At 47.3% G+C, this 12,500-nt stretch overlaps 1 protein-coding gene across 1 annotated transcript in view; it reads left to right on the plus strand.

The window, feature by feature from the left end:
• The window catches only part of chuk (component of inhibitor of nuclear factor kappa B kinase complex), a 34,811-nt gene that overhangs the window by 4,637 nt on the left and 17,674 nt on the right, over positions 1 to 12,500 (plus strand). The window contains exons 5-8 of the mRNA XM_042066133.1: positions 3 to 14; positions 1,906 to 1,995; positions 9,476 to 9,600; positions 11,627 to 11,734. Coding sequence (XP_041922067.1) covers positions 3 to 14; positions 1,906 to 1,995; positions 9,476 to 9,600; positions 11,627 to 11,734 — 335 coding nt within the window. The remainder of the gene's footprint in view (positions 1 to 2; positions 15 to 1,905; positions 1,996 to 9,475; positions 9,601 to 11,626; positions 11,735 to 12,500) is intronic.

Below are 12,500 nucleotides of genomic sequence, written 5' to 3' on the forward strand. Positions count from 1 at the left end.
ACATCGATGGCAAGGTAAGGGTAGCAAGCCAACACACACACACATCGATGGCAAGGTAAGGTAACACACACACACACACACACACACACACACACCATCGATGGTAAGGTAGCACACACACACACACACACCACATCGATGGCAAGGTAAGGTAGCACACACACACACACACACACACATTGATGGCAAGGTAAGGTAGCATGCCAACACACACACACACACACACATCGATGGCAAGGTAAAGTAGTACGACAACACACACACATACACACACACACACACACACACACATCGATGGCAAGGTAAGGTAGGCACACCACACATACACACGCACACACACACACACACACACATATCAATGGCAAGGGTAAGGTAGCACACCAACACACACACACACACACACACACATCAATGGCAAGGTAAGGTAGCACACCACACACACACATATACACACACACACATCAATGGCAAGGCAAGGTCAAAGTTGCTTTATTAGCATGACTGTATGAGAACAGCGTTGCTAATGTCAGTGTTGACCGCAACTCTCACACTCGGAGAGGTCAGAGGGGCCACCCAGATGCACCAATAAATAGCAGCTTCACTGCAAACTGCGTTTCAGATGCACCAATAAATAGCAGCTTCACTGCAAACACTTCCCTCTTCCTCACAGATGCACCAATAAATAGTAGCTTCACTGCAAACTGCGTTTCAGATGCACCAATAAATAGTAGCTTTACTGCAAACACTTCCCTCTTCCTCACAGATGCACCAATAAATAGTAGCTTTACTGCAAACTGCGTTTCACTCTGCCTCGAGAACGTTCACTCGGAGAGGACACCCGGATGTTTTTGAGTTCTCTCAATCTCCACCACGTAGCAGATCTAACTTTACTTACTCCACTTCATTGGGAACGCATCTTGTGCGAGCAGGAGAGAGACAAAGAGAGTGGCAGATTACCGCTGGCTTGTCATTGTGTGTCTCCTTTTCAATATAATACACTTTTAGAAGGAAATCATGAAGGCAACAAAGACGAGGAGGTTGCGCTTTGCAAGGTTATGCGGTTCCCATTACTGACTCAGATTGGTGAGTGGGGCGCTTTAACAGGCTGCAATCAATGTGATTTGGAACGTGGACAAGAATAGAAAGACTAGTCTACTACTTGGCCTTTGTAGAATGGGGTTGGTGAGTCTTCAACGCTTCATTTCCCAGTATTTTCATGGAGCACATGACATGCCAAGCCGACTGAAACGCATTCCATTCAGATAGCTGGGTGGCTACCATGTCATAATTCACTTTTAATTGCCAACAGATATGTGAACAACATTTCATTTTGTATGTCCATTTCCAACTTAGTATTGTGCATATTATTGTTAATAGTGTGCTATCAATGTGGCTCAAACAAACAAGGCTTGTAATGAAGAGCTGGCAAAAGGGCATTATGAGAACATAAAGACTCAATGCTCCATTTATAAGTCAAACAGCATTTCTTCAGAAAAAAATTGCTTACAAATACACAAGAATGGTCTGTAAATTATAGGCCTTTTATTTTACTTTAGAAGTTTTTTTTTTCGCTTAGGGCACGGAAATGGCCAGCAGTGTCACTGACCGTCATGATGTCACAATCTGGCGAGTGGCAACCTGCCGTGACAACCACTTGCATGGCAACCTGCCGTGACAACCACTTGCACAACATCTTTTCGGAATTTAAATTATTTGGCTTAGGATTGCTATAAGGAAATGTCAAATACTGATTTTGACAGCAGTTGGTTTCACCAAAGAGCCTAGCAAGGCGATCATGCAACATCCCTTCTGACTCCATCACCATCCAGACAAACAGCAGTGAGCCATGTTGCTAGCGCATGGCTAGGGCTAAGCTAACCTGTGTGTGTGTGTGTATCTCCACAGCTGGTCCATAAGATCATAGATCTGGGCTATGCCAAAGACCTGGACCAGGGCAGTCTCTGTACCTCATTTGTTGGCACCTTGCAGTACCTGGTAAGTCGGCTCTCTTATCTATTGCATCTGCAGAGCCATGCTGGACATTTTCTTTTTTCAAGCCCTGCTGCATTGCTTTGCCTTTCACTGTGTGTGTGTGTGTGTGTGTGTGTGTGTGTGTGTGTGTGTGTGTGTGTGTGCGTGCGTGGGCGTGGGCCTGGTGACCTTTGTAAGACTTCCCCAGGGCCCAGTGCTAGGCCTGGGATTTGATTGGTCACGGATGAAAGCAGGATTGTGATTGGTCTGTTCCGACGTCCATTGCATTAAGGCCTAGTCCACACGTACCAAACCGATCTTTTTTTCCTCTGTCTTTCCTGGAACCGTATCAAGAATATTTGCGTCCAAACGGATCCATCTTAACACGACTCAACATGTTACTTCATACCCCAGGCCTATAGGTGGCACTGTTTCTTTACAGAAATTGACCAAAACTTGCGCTTTACAAACAGACAGAATAGGCTACGACGGAATGGCTAGTGCAAGGAAACCAGAATTGTTTGTGTGGACTGATGGTGAACTGTCAACTGTAAAACTAATAAACTTTGTTTTACGGGTTGTGAAGGGTGCAGTCCCGTCCTTTATTTGGCTAACGCAGGTAGGCCTACTAATCACCTTTACTTTCTTTGGTTGTAGGATAGTCCGTGATTCACATTAGTTTTGGCTATCACCACAATTAGGCTACTAAACGCAAGGCTTACCCAAGTTCTAGGCTATTCTGTCGCCACATTTATAATATTGCTATAAAACCTTCGTTAGTAACAGTCAATACCTTTGCCTGCATCAAATCACGCATTTGCATTCAGTGTGCTACCATCGGCTTAACGTGAGTTCTAAGCGTCTTTGTATGCTTATATCTGATTTCACTCGACTGTGAATGCATGTATATATGTTGTAAGACATGTAAAATAAATGAATGACACTGGCACTACGCACAAATTAATGTAGCCTTAACTTACACCGCACTTTCCTAATAACTTAAGTTCTCTCGTGTCACTGACAGTAGCTAGAATGCATAAAAAAACACCCTGGGAAAAACAGTGTTCAGTCCACCAAGTCATAAGCTATCGGCGCTGCGCAGCACCAGTTGTGATGTTTATCTTACGAAGTGTAATCGTAGGTAATGTCATGTATGAAAACTAGTATTGTTAGGCAATACTATAAGTGCAAGTCCAGGGCAGCTGAGGTGTGGTGATGACATCATCAATACTCAAGCAGGATGTGCGGTTTCGCTGTCTAATCGAATTCAAACGGGCTACGGTTTCAGATTTTTCCACTCTGGGACCAGGTTTCAAAAAAGTGTGGTTTAGGGCAGTGCGTTTGCAGGATTCGTTTGGACGCTCGGCCAAGACGAAGGAAAACCTCTGCGTTTAACCTAAAAAGCGTCTCCGTGTGGACAGGCCCTAAGACATACTGACTGTTCTTGAGAGTGAGAGCAAAGGAGTTTGTTATCTCACAAAGAGAGTGCCAAGCTAGTGATTAACTGAGGTGACCCTGGTGAAGCTGGTGGCTAACATTGTTTAAGCTGAGAAAAAGCTCTTTCGTGTGATGTGATGCAGCATTTCCCATACGTTGACAAATCTGTGACGGTGCGCCACGACATCAAAACTGGCCGCCACACATCAATGCTCTATGTTGTACTATTTAAATGAAAGATAAAATAAAATCATTTCATTGAGCTGCGCTTTTTACGCACGCAGCCTTTCCTTGCCCCATCCCGCTCTTGTAATGATCCCACTGCCCCTCCTCTGCATGTGCATTTAACAAAACATTAATGATAGTTGTTGCCACATATGCATTGCATAGAAGATGGCGGACTAAATTGCTATTAAATCCGCTTAGCATTGTGACCGTGCTGCACAAATTTGTTCAAAACTGCTGCACTCAAGTTAACTCTGCAAAGGTCTTATGAATGTTCAAAATCCCTATGTAAATGTAAGTGTTTTCTAAGACTCAAAAGTTCTTGTCCCAAGGAGAAGTACGAACCTTTATTTTAACTATGTAGAAAACATTATGAATTGCATTCACACATCAGCAGCCTTTTAACTGCGTTAAAATTGCAAGGGTTCCCTCACGAACATTTCACCACATAAACCTCTGACTCTGAATCATCATCCAACTGTGACACTGTAGTATACTAGTATACTATACTAGCACACTAGCCGCAGGTGGGAAGAACGAGTCAATAGTTCGCTTGCTCATTGTTCAGACACATGTAGCAGGTTGTGATATCTGTCTCTTTCCCACAGACGTTTATGTGCACTCGATTATCTCTAGGACCCTCCCCCTCCACACATTAGCCACTCGCAGAGGCCATTCCCCATCCTCCTCACTCTCATTGGCCTGCCACAGATTCCAGATTCATTGACGCGCCCCTTCCACGTTTAACGTGTAAAAAAAAAGGGACACATTTACTGGTCGCACATGTGCGACTGGATGTAAAATTCAGTCGCACAATCTCAAATTTTGGTCACAAAATGCCACCATTTGGTGGCAGTCTGGAGCCCTGCTTTAATATATGGCCACAAGATTGAATGCAACATAAAACAATTGTTGTTTTAATTTTAGAATCCTTATTAATGGCAACATTTGACATGAATGAGTGCCTCAATGTGGTTGTTTTTTTGGTGATGGATAAATAGATACGAGTGGAGTGAGCGGTGCATGTTGGGTATTTCTCTTGACCCTCAGTTAAGCTTGCAGAAATTCTCACTTTTAAGGGGTATCTACCCCTTAGCCCTACCCCTTGATCCAAAAGAGAATTGGGATAGCCCTTCCTCTCACATGAACAAGCAAAACTAAGGGGAAGGGGTAAGAAAAATAATTGGGATTGGGCCTAATAACTGTGATTGGCTGGTTCAGAAGCCACTAGTAACTGTGATTGGTTGGCTTTAGAAATCAGATTAAGTGTGATTGGCTCGCTCAGAAGATCAGATTAAGCGTGATTGGCTCGTTCAGAAGCCACTAGTAACTGTGATTGGCTGACTCTAGGAACCAGACTGACTGACTGCGACTCTACAACAAACACCAAAACGAGGCTCTGATTGGCTGTTGTATGAGACCCTGAGGCCTGTGATTGGTTGTCAACAACTGCAGTGAGTTGGGAGAGAGAAAGCAAGAACACATAGGCTACTACTGGCCAATCCTCTCCAAGTGTTTAGAATTGGACTCTGGGCGTTTGGGAACAGCTGAGGGAGGAGGCTACGTAAAACTGTGAGTTTCGGTCGGTGTGAGCGAGCGGACTTTCAGTTGACAGTAATTAACACCCTTTTGAACAATCTAAGCTGTGCGAACGTCAGAGGGCGGTCTACGCTGATTCATCATTAGTGAGACACGAGGACAGCTGCATGCAATTCCTATCAGCATAACAATTGTGGCGGCTGCTGAAGCGTCAGCATAAGCGGCAGCCCTCGTTTCAGCCGGCCTCGTTTAAGACGGATGCGGTCAAGACAAGCAAGTTTACCTGTGCAAGTTCACCGAGCACAGGCACCGACAACGGCAAAATGTGCCGTTCCACCATATCTGTTATCACCGGCCATTGCAGAAAATCATGCCAAAAGGGGCAGAAATCGCCTTAACCTCCAGGAACTTAAACGGTCCTCACCGACAGAAACCTCCTTCTCCATGGGCTTGTGGAACTGTCAATCCGCAGTCAACAAAACGGACTTCATAGCTGGCTATGCCAACCACCTTTCATTGGAACTCCTTGCTCTCACTGAGACTTGGATCAAACCAGAGAACACTGCCACCCCGGCTGAACTCTCCACTAACCTTACACTATCCCACACCCCTCGCCTATCTGGACTAGGGCTGTCACTTTACGTTCGAAAATCGATTGCACAATCGATTGGACCAAACAACACAAGTTTCGAAAACTAAAATAGGGAATCGATTTTAACCAAATATAAAATAATTCCGAAGTGCAGAAAGCATTGCGAACGCTAAAAAGAAAATTCCCACCAATTTTACGCACCGGGAACAGCTGTTTCAATCAGCTGCTGTGCTGCTCGTGTTTTGCCAAAAAATGGAGGACAACGCGATCAACCTGTGCGACATGTAGAGAGACGAGTGATAGGCCCTAATAGCTTGAGGAGTTCGATGTGGAAGTACTTCGGATTTTTGGTATGTCAAACTATGGAGAAGAACAAAGCGGTAGGCTACGCAACCTGTGCAATCGAGTTCTACGTAGGCGAAATTTGTTTGACGTAAACACAGACACAGCTAGGTTGAAGCCTGCTGTCATGTCACTGATGTAATGGCAGTCCACTCGGTTTACTGGTTTTCGAGAATGTTGCACTTCTGTTTGTCATTGTGCACGAAACTTCACGCCAATAAATCAGAAATATTGCTGGCTTGCGTCTACAATCGTCCTAATGCAGTTGTTTGTGGATTGGCCTATATTTGGCGTTGAAAATGGAAACGTCTTTAGACATAAAAAAATCGATTTTACAATCGATTCAATGAACACTATGTCTCAAAAATCGAACAGGAATTTTTCACAAAAGTGACAGCCCTAATCTGGACGAGGAGGCGGGACGGGCCTGCTGATCTCCAACAAATGGAAATTTTCCCCGCTACTGCCTTCAAACAAATATGTCTCATTCGAATTCCATGCCATCACAGTGATCGCCCCAGCAAAACTCTACGTGCTGGTCATCTACCGCCCTCTAGACGACTTTATTGACGAACTTGACACTCTGCTATCCTCCATCCCTGAGCATGACTGTCCGCTTCTTGTTCTCGGTGATATGAACATCCACTTAGATGCCCCAGGCTCAGCGGACTTTTTGGCCCTGGTCCACTCCTTTGACCTCGAACTGGTTCAAAGCCCACCGACTCACAAAGCTGGCAAAGAGCTTGACTTGATCTTCACTCGGAACTGCAGCACAGACACCCTCATGGTGACGCCTCTCCATCTTTCTGACCACTTCTTCATCCAGTTCAACGTCAGCCTGTCAGAACAGCCTCCGGCTCCTCAGCCGATGGTCACGTTCCGCCGCAACATCCGGAACCTGTCTCCAACGCACTTCTCCTCTGTGGTTGCCTCCGGTCTACCTCCACTCAACACCTTCTCCTCTCTGGAGGTTAATGAAGCCACTGACTCGCTCTGCTCCACACTGACCTCGTGTCTAGACGAGCTGTGCCCTCTTACCACAAGGCCAGCTCGATCCAAACATTCTCATCCATGGCTAAATGATACCCTCCGATCGCAGCGCACCAAACTCAGAGCCGCGGAGAGGAAATGGCACAAATCCAAACTAGCTGACGACCTCAAAAACTACCAGACACTCCTGACCTCCTTCTCAGCCAGCATCACTGCTGCTAAGAATGCTTTCTACAATGATAAAATCAACAGCGCTACAGACACTCGAAAACTTTTCTCAACCTTCAAATCGCTACTCAACCCTCAGCTGCCTCCTCCTCCATCCAGCCTTACTGCAGATACCCTCGCCTCATTTTTTACAAACAAAGTGGCGGCAATCAGCAGTCAATTCTCTACATGCCCACTCAACGCATCTGACTCAGATACCGCACTCCTACAACCTCTAGGGGCTGCTGGAACATCTTTTTCGGCATTCACGCCTCTCTCCGAGAGTGAAGTGTCCAGACTCCTGACATGCAGCCGTCCTACCACATGCTCGCTGGACCCTATACCTACGAGCCTACTTCAGTCCATCAGCCCGACCATCGCTCCAGCTATCACACATGTGATCAATGCCTCGCTAACCTCCGGCACATTTCCAACAGCATTCAAAATGGCCCGGGTAACACCGTTACTTAAGAAAGCTTCTCTCAACCCTGCTCAAGTCGAGAACTACTGCCCTGTCTCACTACTGCCTTTCCTATCCAAAGGCATTGAACGAGCAGTCTCCAAACAGGTCTCTGACTTCCTTTCACAGAACAACCTTCTGGATCCAAATCAGTCTGGGTTCAAAAGCGGCCACTCTACCGAAACGGCTCTGCTGTCTGTAACAGAAGCCTTAAAAGAAGTCAGGGCGACCGCTCGGTCATCAGTACTCATTCTGCTTGACTTATCGGCTGCCTTTGACACGGTTAATCACCGTATCCTTCTCTCTATACTCGCTGACATGGGAATCTCCGGTTCTGCTCTCTCCTGGTTTGAATCCTACCTCACAGGACGCTCGTTTAACGTATCATGGCTTGGTCAGCTATCTGCACCTCACCATCTCACCACAGAGGTCCCCCAGGGCTCAGTGCTGGGCCCCCTCCTCTTTGCTATCTACACCACCTCCTTGGGACAGATTATCCGTTCGCACGGCTTCTCATACCACTGCTATGCAGACGACACACAGCTCTATCTGTCCTTTCCACCTGATGACCCCTTGGTTTCAGCACGGATCTCGGATTGCCTTTCAGACATAGCTACATGGATGAAGGCACACCACCTCCAGCTGAACCTCTCAAAGACTGAACTGCTGGTCATCCCAGCTAAACCTACCATACACCACGACATCAACATCAAATTTGACTCCCTGTCTGTTTCACCGACCAGGACTGCAAGAAATCTAGGAGTTGTTCTCGACAACCAACTAAACTTGTCAGATCATGTTGCCTCAGTCGCCCGGTCATGCCGTTTCGCACTCTACAACATACGGAAATCAGGACTTACTTGACTCAAGATGCTACCCAACTTCTGGTTCAGGCAATAGTCATCTCACGACTCGACTACTGCAATGCCCTCCTGACAGGTCTCCCAGCCTGCGCAGTGAAACCACTTCAGATGATCCAGAACACGGCGGCGCGCCTGGTCTACAACCAACCCAAAAGGGCACATGTTACCCCGCTGCTCATCCAGCTACACTGGCTACCTATGGCGGCCCGCATCAAATTCAAGTCTCCAACGCTTGCCTACAAAGTAGTCTCCGGTTCTGCTCCCACCTACTTGAATGCCCTCATACAGACTTACACTACCTCCAGACTGCTGCGCTCCTCTGACGAACGACGTCTAGCTCTACCACCGGTACGCTTAAGCCAATCCAAACTTTTCTCATCTGTTGTTCCTCGTTGGTGGAACACACTGCCAGTTCCTACAAGGGCAGGGACATCCTTCTCCACTTTCAAAAAACTCCTGAAGACCCAGCTCTTTAGAGAACATCTACTCTCATAGCAACACTTACAACAAGTCTTACTGATCCTAGCACTCACCAGCCGTTTTAAACTGACAAGTAACTGTTAAAAACAGCACTCACCGACGCACTTATTCTTACTGTACTCTAATGTTTTTTAAACTGTCCTAAAATTGTGAGAATTGTTCTAAAACGTACTGTTTACCATGTTGTTAGTCGCTTTGGTTAAAAAAGCGTCAGCCTAATGTAATGTAATGTAATGGTTGTTTGCAGGCTGAGTGTGCTCTGTGATTGGTTGTTTGCAGGCTGTGTGCTCTGATTGGTTGTTTGCAGGCTGAGCGTGCTCTGTGATTGGTTGTTTGCAGGCTGAGTCTGCTCTGATTGGTTGTTTACAGGCTCCGGAGCTATTTGAGAATAAGCCGTACACAGTGACGGTGGACTACTGGAGCTTTGGCACAATGATCTTCGAATGCAGCTGCGGGTTCCGCCCTTTCTTGCACAACCTGCAGCCAGTGCAGTGGTATGTACACACACACACACTATATACACACACACACACACACACACACACACACACACACACACACACACACACACACACACACACACTATATACACACACACACTATATACACACACACACACACACACACACTATATACACACACACACTATATATACACACACACACACACACACATACACACACACACACACTATATACACACACACACTATATACACACACACACACACACACACACACACACACACACACACTATACACACACACACACACTATATACACACACACACACACACACTATATACACACACACACACACACACACACACTATATACACACACACTATATACACACACTATATGCACACACAGTATACACACACAGTATACACACACACACACACACACACTATACACACACTATACACACACACACACACTATACACACACACACACACTATACACACACATACTACACACACACCACCCTAGTGCCCGTTCTGACACCTCAGGGGAATATAGCAGTCCTATGCACACACACACACACACACACACACTCACCCGGTTATTCACATCTCTTCAGCTGTGTCTGAACTGAAGTGTAAAGGAAGGCAGGATGAGCACATGTTATGGCATAGAGGGGATACATGGATACAAGGAAGTTTATTGTGTAGTTACTGGAAGTAAGAAATGCAGAGAAATGATGTCTGGTGTCAGCCTATTTGTGCATTTATGGGGGTGGGGCACCAACAAGGAGCACCCAAGAGCAACAGGGGGTACAGGTAGATTAAACATATGAAGGTGAGTAGTTAAAGGTAAGTGGTGAAGTGTTATTGTGATGAGGGGGTAAAGGTGAAGGGGTGGGGTGAGAGTGAGGGGGTAAAGGTGAGGTAGGGGGGGTAAAGGTGAGGGGGTAAAGGTGAGAGGTTGGGGGGGGTAAAGGTGAGGTTGGGGGGGTAAGGGTGAGGGGGTAAAGGTGAGGTAGGGGGGGTAAAGGTGAGGGGGTAAAGGTAAGGTGAGGGGGTAAAGGTGAGGTGGGGGGGTAAAGGTGAGGTTGGGGGGGTAAGGGTGAGGTTGAGGGGGTAAAGGTGAGGTAGGGGGGGTAAAGGTGAGAGGGTGAGGGGGTAAAGATGAGGTAGGGGGGGTAAAGGTGAGGTGGGGGGGTAAGGGTGAGGGGGTAAAGGTGAGGTAGGGGGGGTAAAGGTAAGGTGAGGGGGTAAAGGTGAGGTGGGGGGGTAAAGGTGAGGTTGGGGGGGTAAGGGTGAGGGGGTAAAGGTGAGGTAGGGGGGGTAAAGGTGAGAGGGTGAGGGGGTAAAGGTGAGGTAGGGGGGGTAAAGGTGAGGTGGGGGGGTGAGGGTGAGGGGGTAAAGGTGAGGTTGGGGGGGTAAGGGTGAGGGGGTAAAGGTAAGGTGAGGGGGTAAAGGTGAGGTTGGGGGGGTAAGGGTGAGGGGGTAAAGGTAAGGTGAGGGGGTAAAGGTGAGGTGGGGGGGTAAAGGTGAGGTTGGGGGGGTAAGGGTGAGGGGGTAAAGGTAAGGTGAGGGGGTAAAGGTGAGGTGGGGGGGTAAAGGTGAGGTTGGGGGGGTAAGGGTGAGGGGGTAAAGGTGAGGGGGTAAAGGTGAGGTAGGGGGGGTAAAGGTGAGAGGGTGAGGGGGGTAAAGGTGAGGTAGGGGGGGTAAAGGTGAGGTGGGGGGGTGAGGGGGTAAAGGTGAGGTTGGGGGGGTAAGGGTGAGGGGGTAAAGGTGAGGGGGTGAGGGGGTAAAGGTGAGAGGGTGAGGGGGTAAAGGTGAGGTAGGGGGGGTAAAGGTGAGAGGGTGAGGGGGTAAAGGTGAGGTGGGGGGGTAAAGGTGAGAGGGTGAGGGGGTAAAGGTGAGGTGGGGGGGGGGTAAGGGTGAGGGGGTAAAGGTGAGAGGGTGAGGGGGGTAAAGGTGAGGTAGGGGGGGTAAAGGTGAGGTTGGTTGTCTGATTGAAGTTTGGTGGGAGATCCTCAGGGTTCTCAGGAGTCTGTGCTCTCTGTCTCCAGGACAACCAAAGTGCGCAACAAAGGGCCCAAGGACATCATGGCAGTGGAGGATATGAATGGAGAAGTGCGGTTCTCCACACACCTACCCTACCCCAACAACCTCAGCAGGCGAGTACACACACACACCACACACACACAACACACACACACCTACCCTACCCCAACAACCTCAGCAGGCGAGTACACACACACACCACACACACACACACACCACACACCTACCCTACCCCAACAACCTCAGCAGGCGAGTACACACACACACACCACACACACACACCTACCCTACCCCAACAACCTCAGCAGTAGGGATCGACCGATATGGTTTTTTCAAGGCCGATACCGATATCAATTATTACCAAAACAGGAGGCCGATAACCGATATGTAAAACCGATATGTCAGTTGTCAAAAAGGGGGGTAGATAGTAAAGGCGATATGCTGCAAAAATTCATTCAAAAGCATTTAATTATGCAAACTTTTCTTTCTTCTTTTGATACACAATTGTCTATCAACTTGCATCACATGTAAATCCTGTGTATGATATTAATCCAAGAACTGAGTGATAGCAATTATTTTCATAGACTAGGCCTACACAATGGGCTATGTGCTTGTTAAGGAACCTGTCACAAAGAGGATGCTTTGCCATCATGTATGTAAGTGCACGAGAGAGGGAGAGGAAGAGGTGCATGCGTGATGGCAAGTGTTACGGTTGAACAGTTTAACAAAACAGTTTAAAATTAGTTCTTAAACTATTTAAGCATGCAATTTGTGTCCATGTGTAGGCTACACTTTGGTGAGCCTAAAAGGCACGTTAATTGCGAGCTCAGGCCGCGATTTAGGCTACTTCAGGTCGAATTAAATTACGGCTGGCCCTGG

This window comes from Alosa sapidissima, chromosome 16 (genome assembly GCF_018492685.1).
Source record: "Alosa sapidissima isolate fAloSap1 chromosome 16, fAloSap1.pri, whole genome shotgun sequence".
Lineage (NCBI taxonomy): Eukaryota > Metazoa > Chordata > Actinopteri > Clupeiformes > Clupeidae > Alosa > Alosa sapidissima.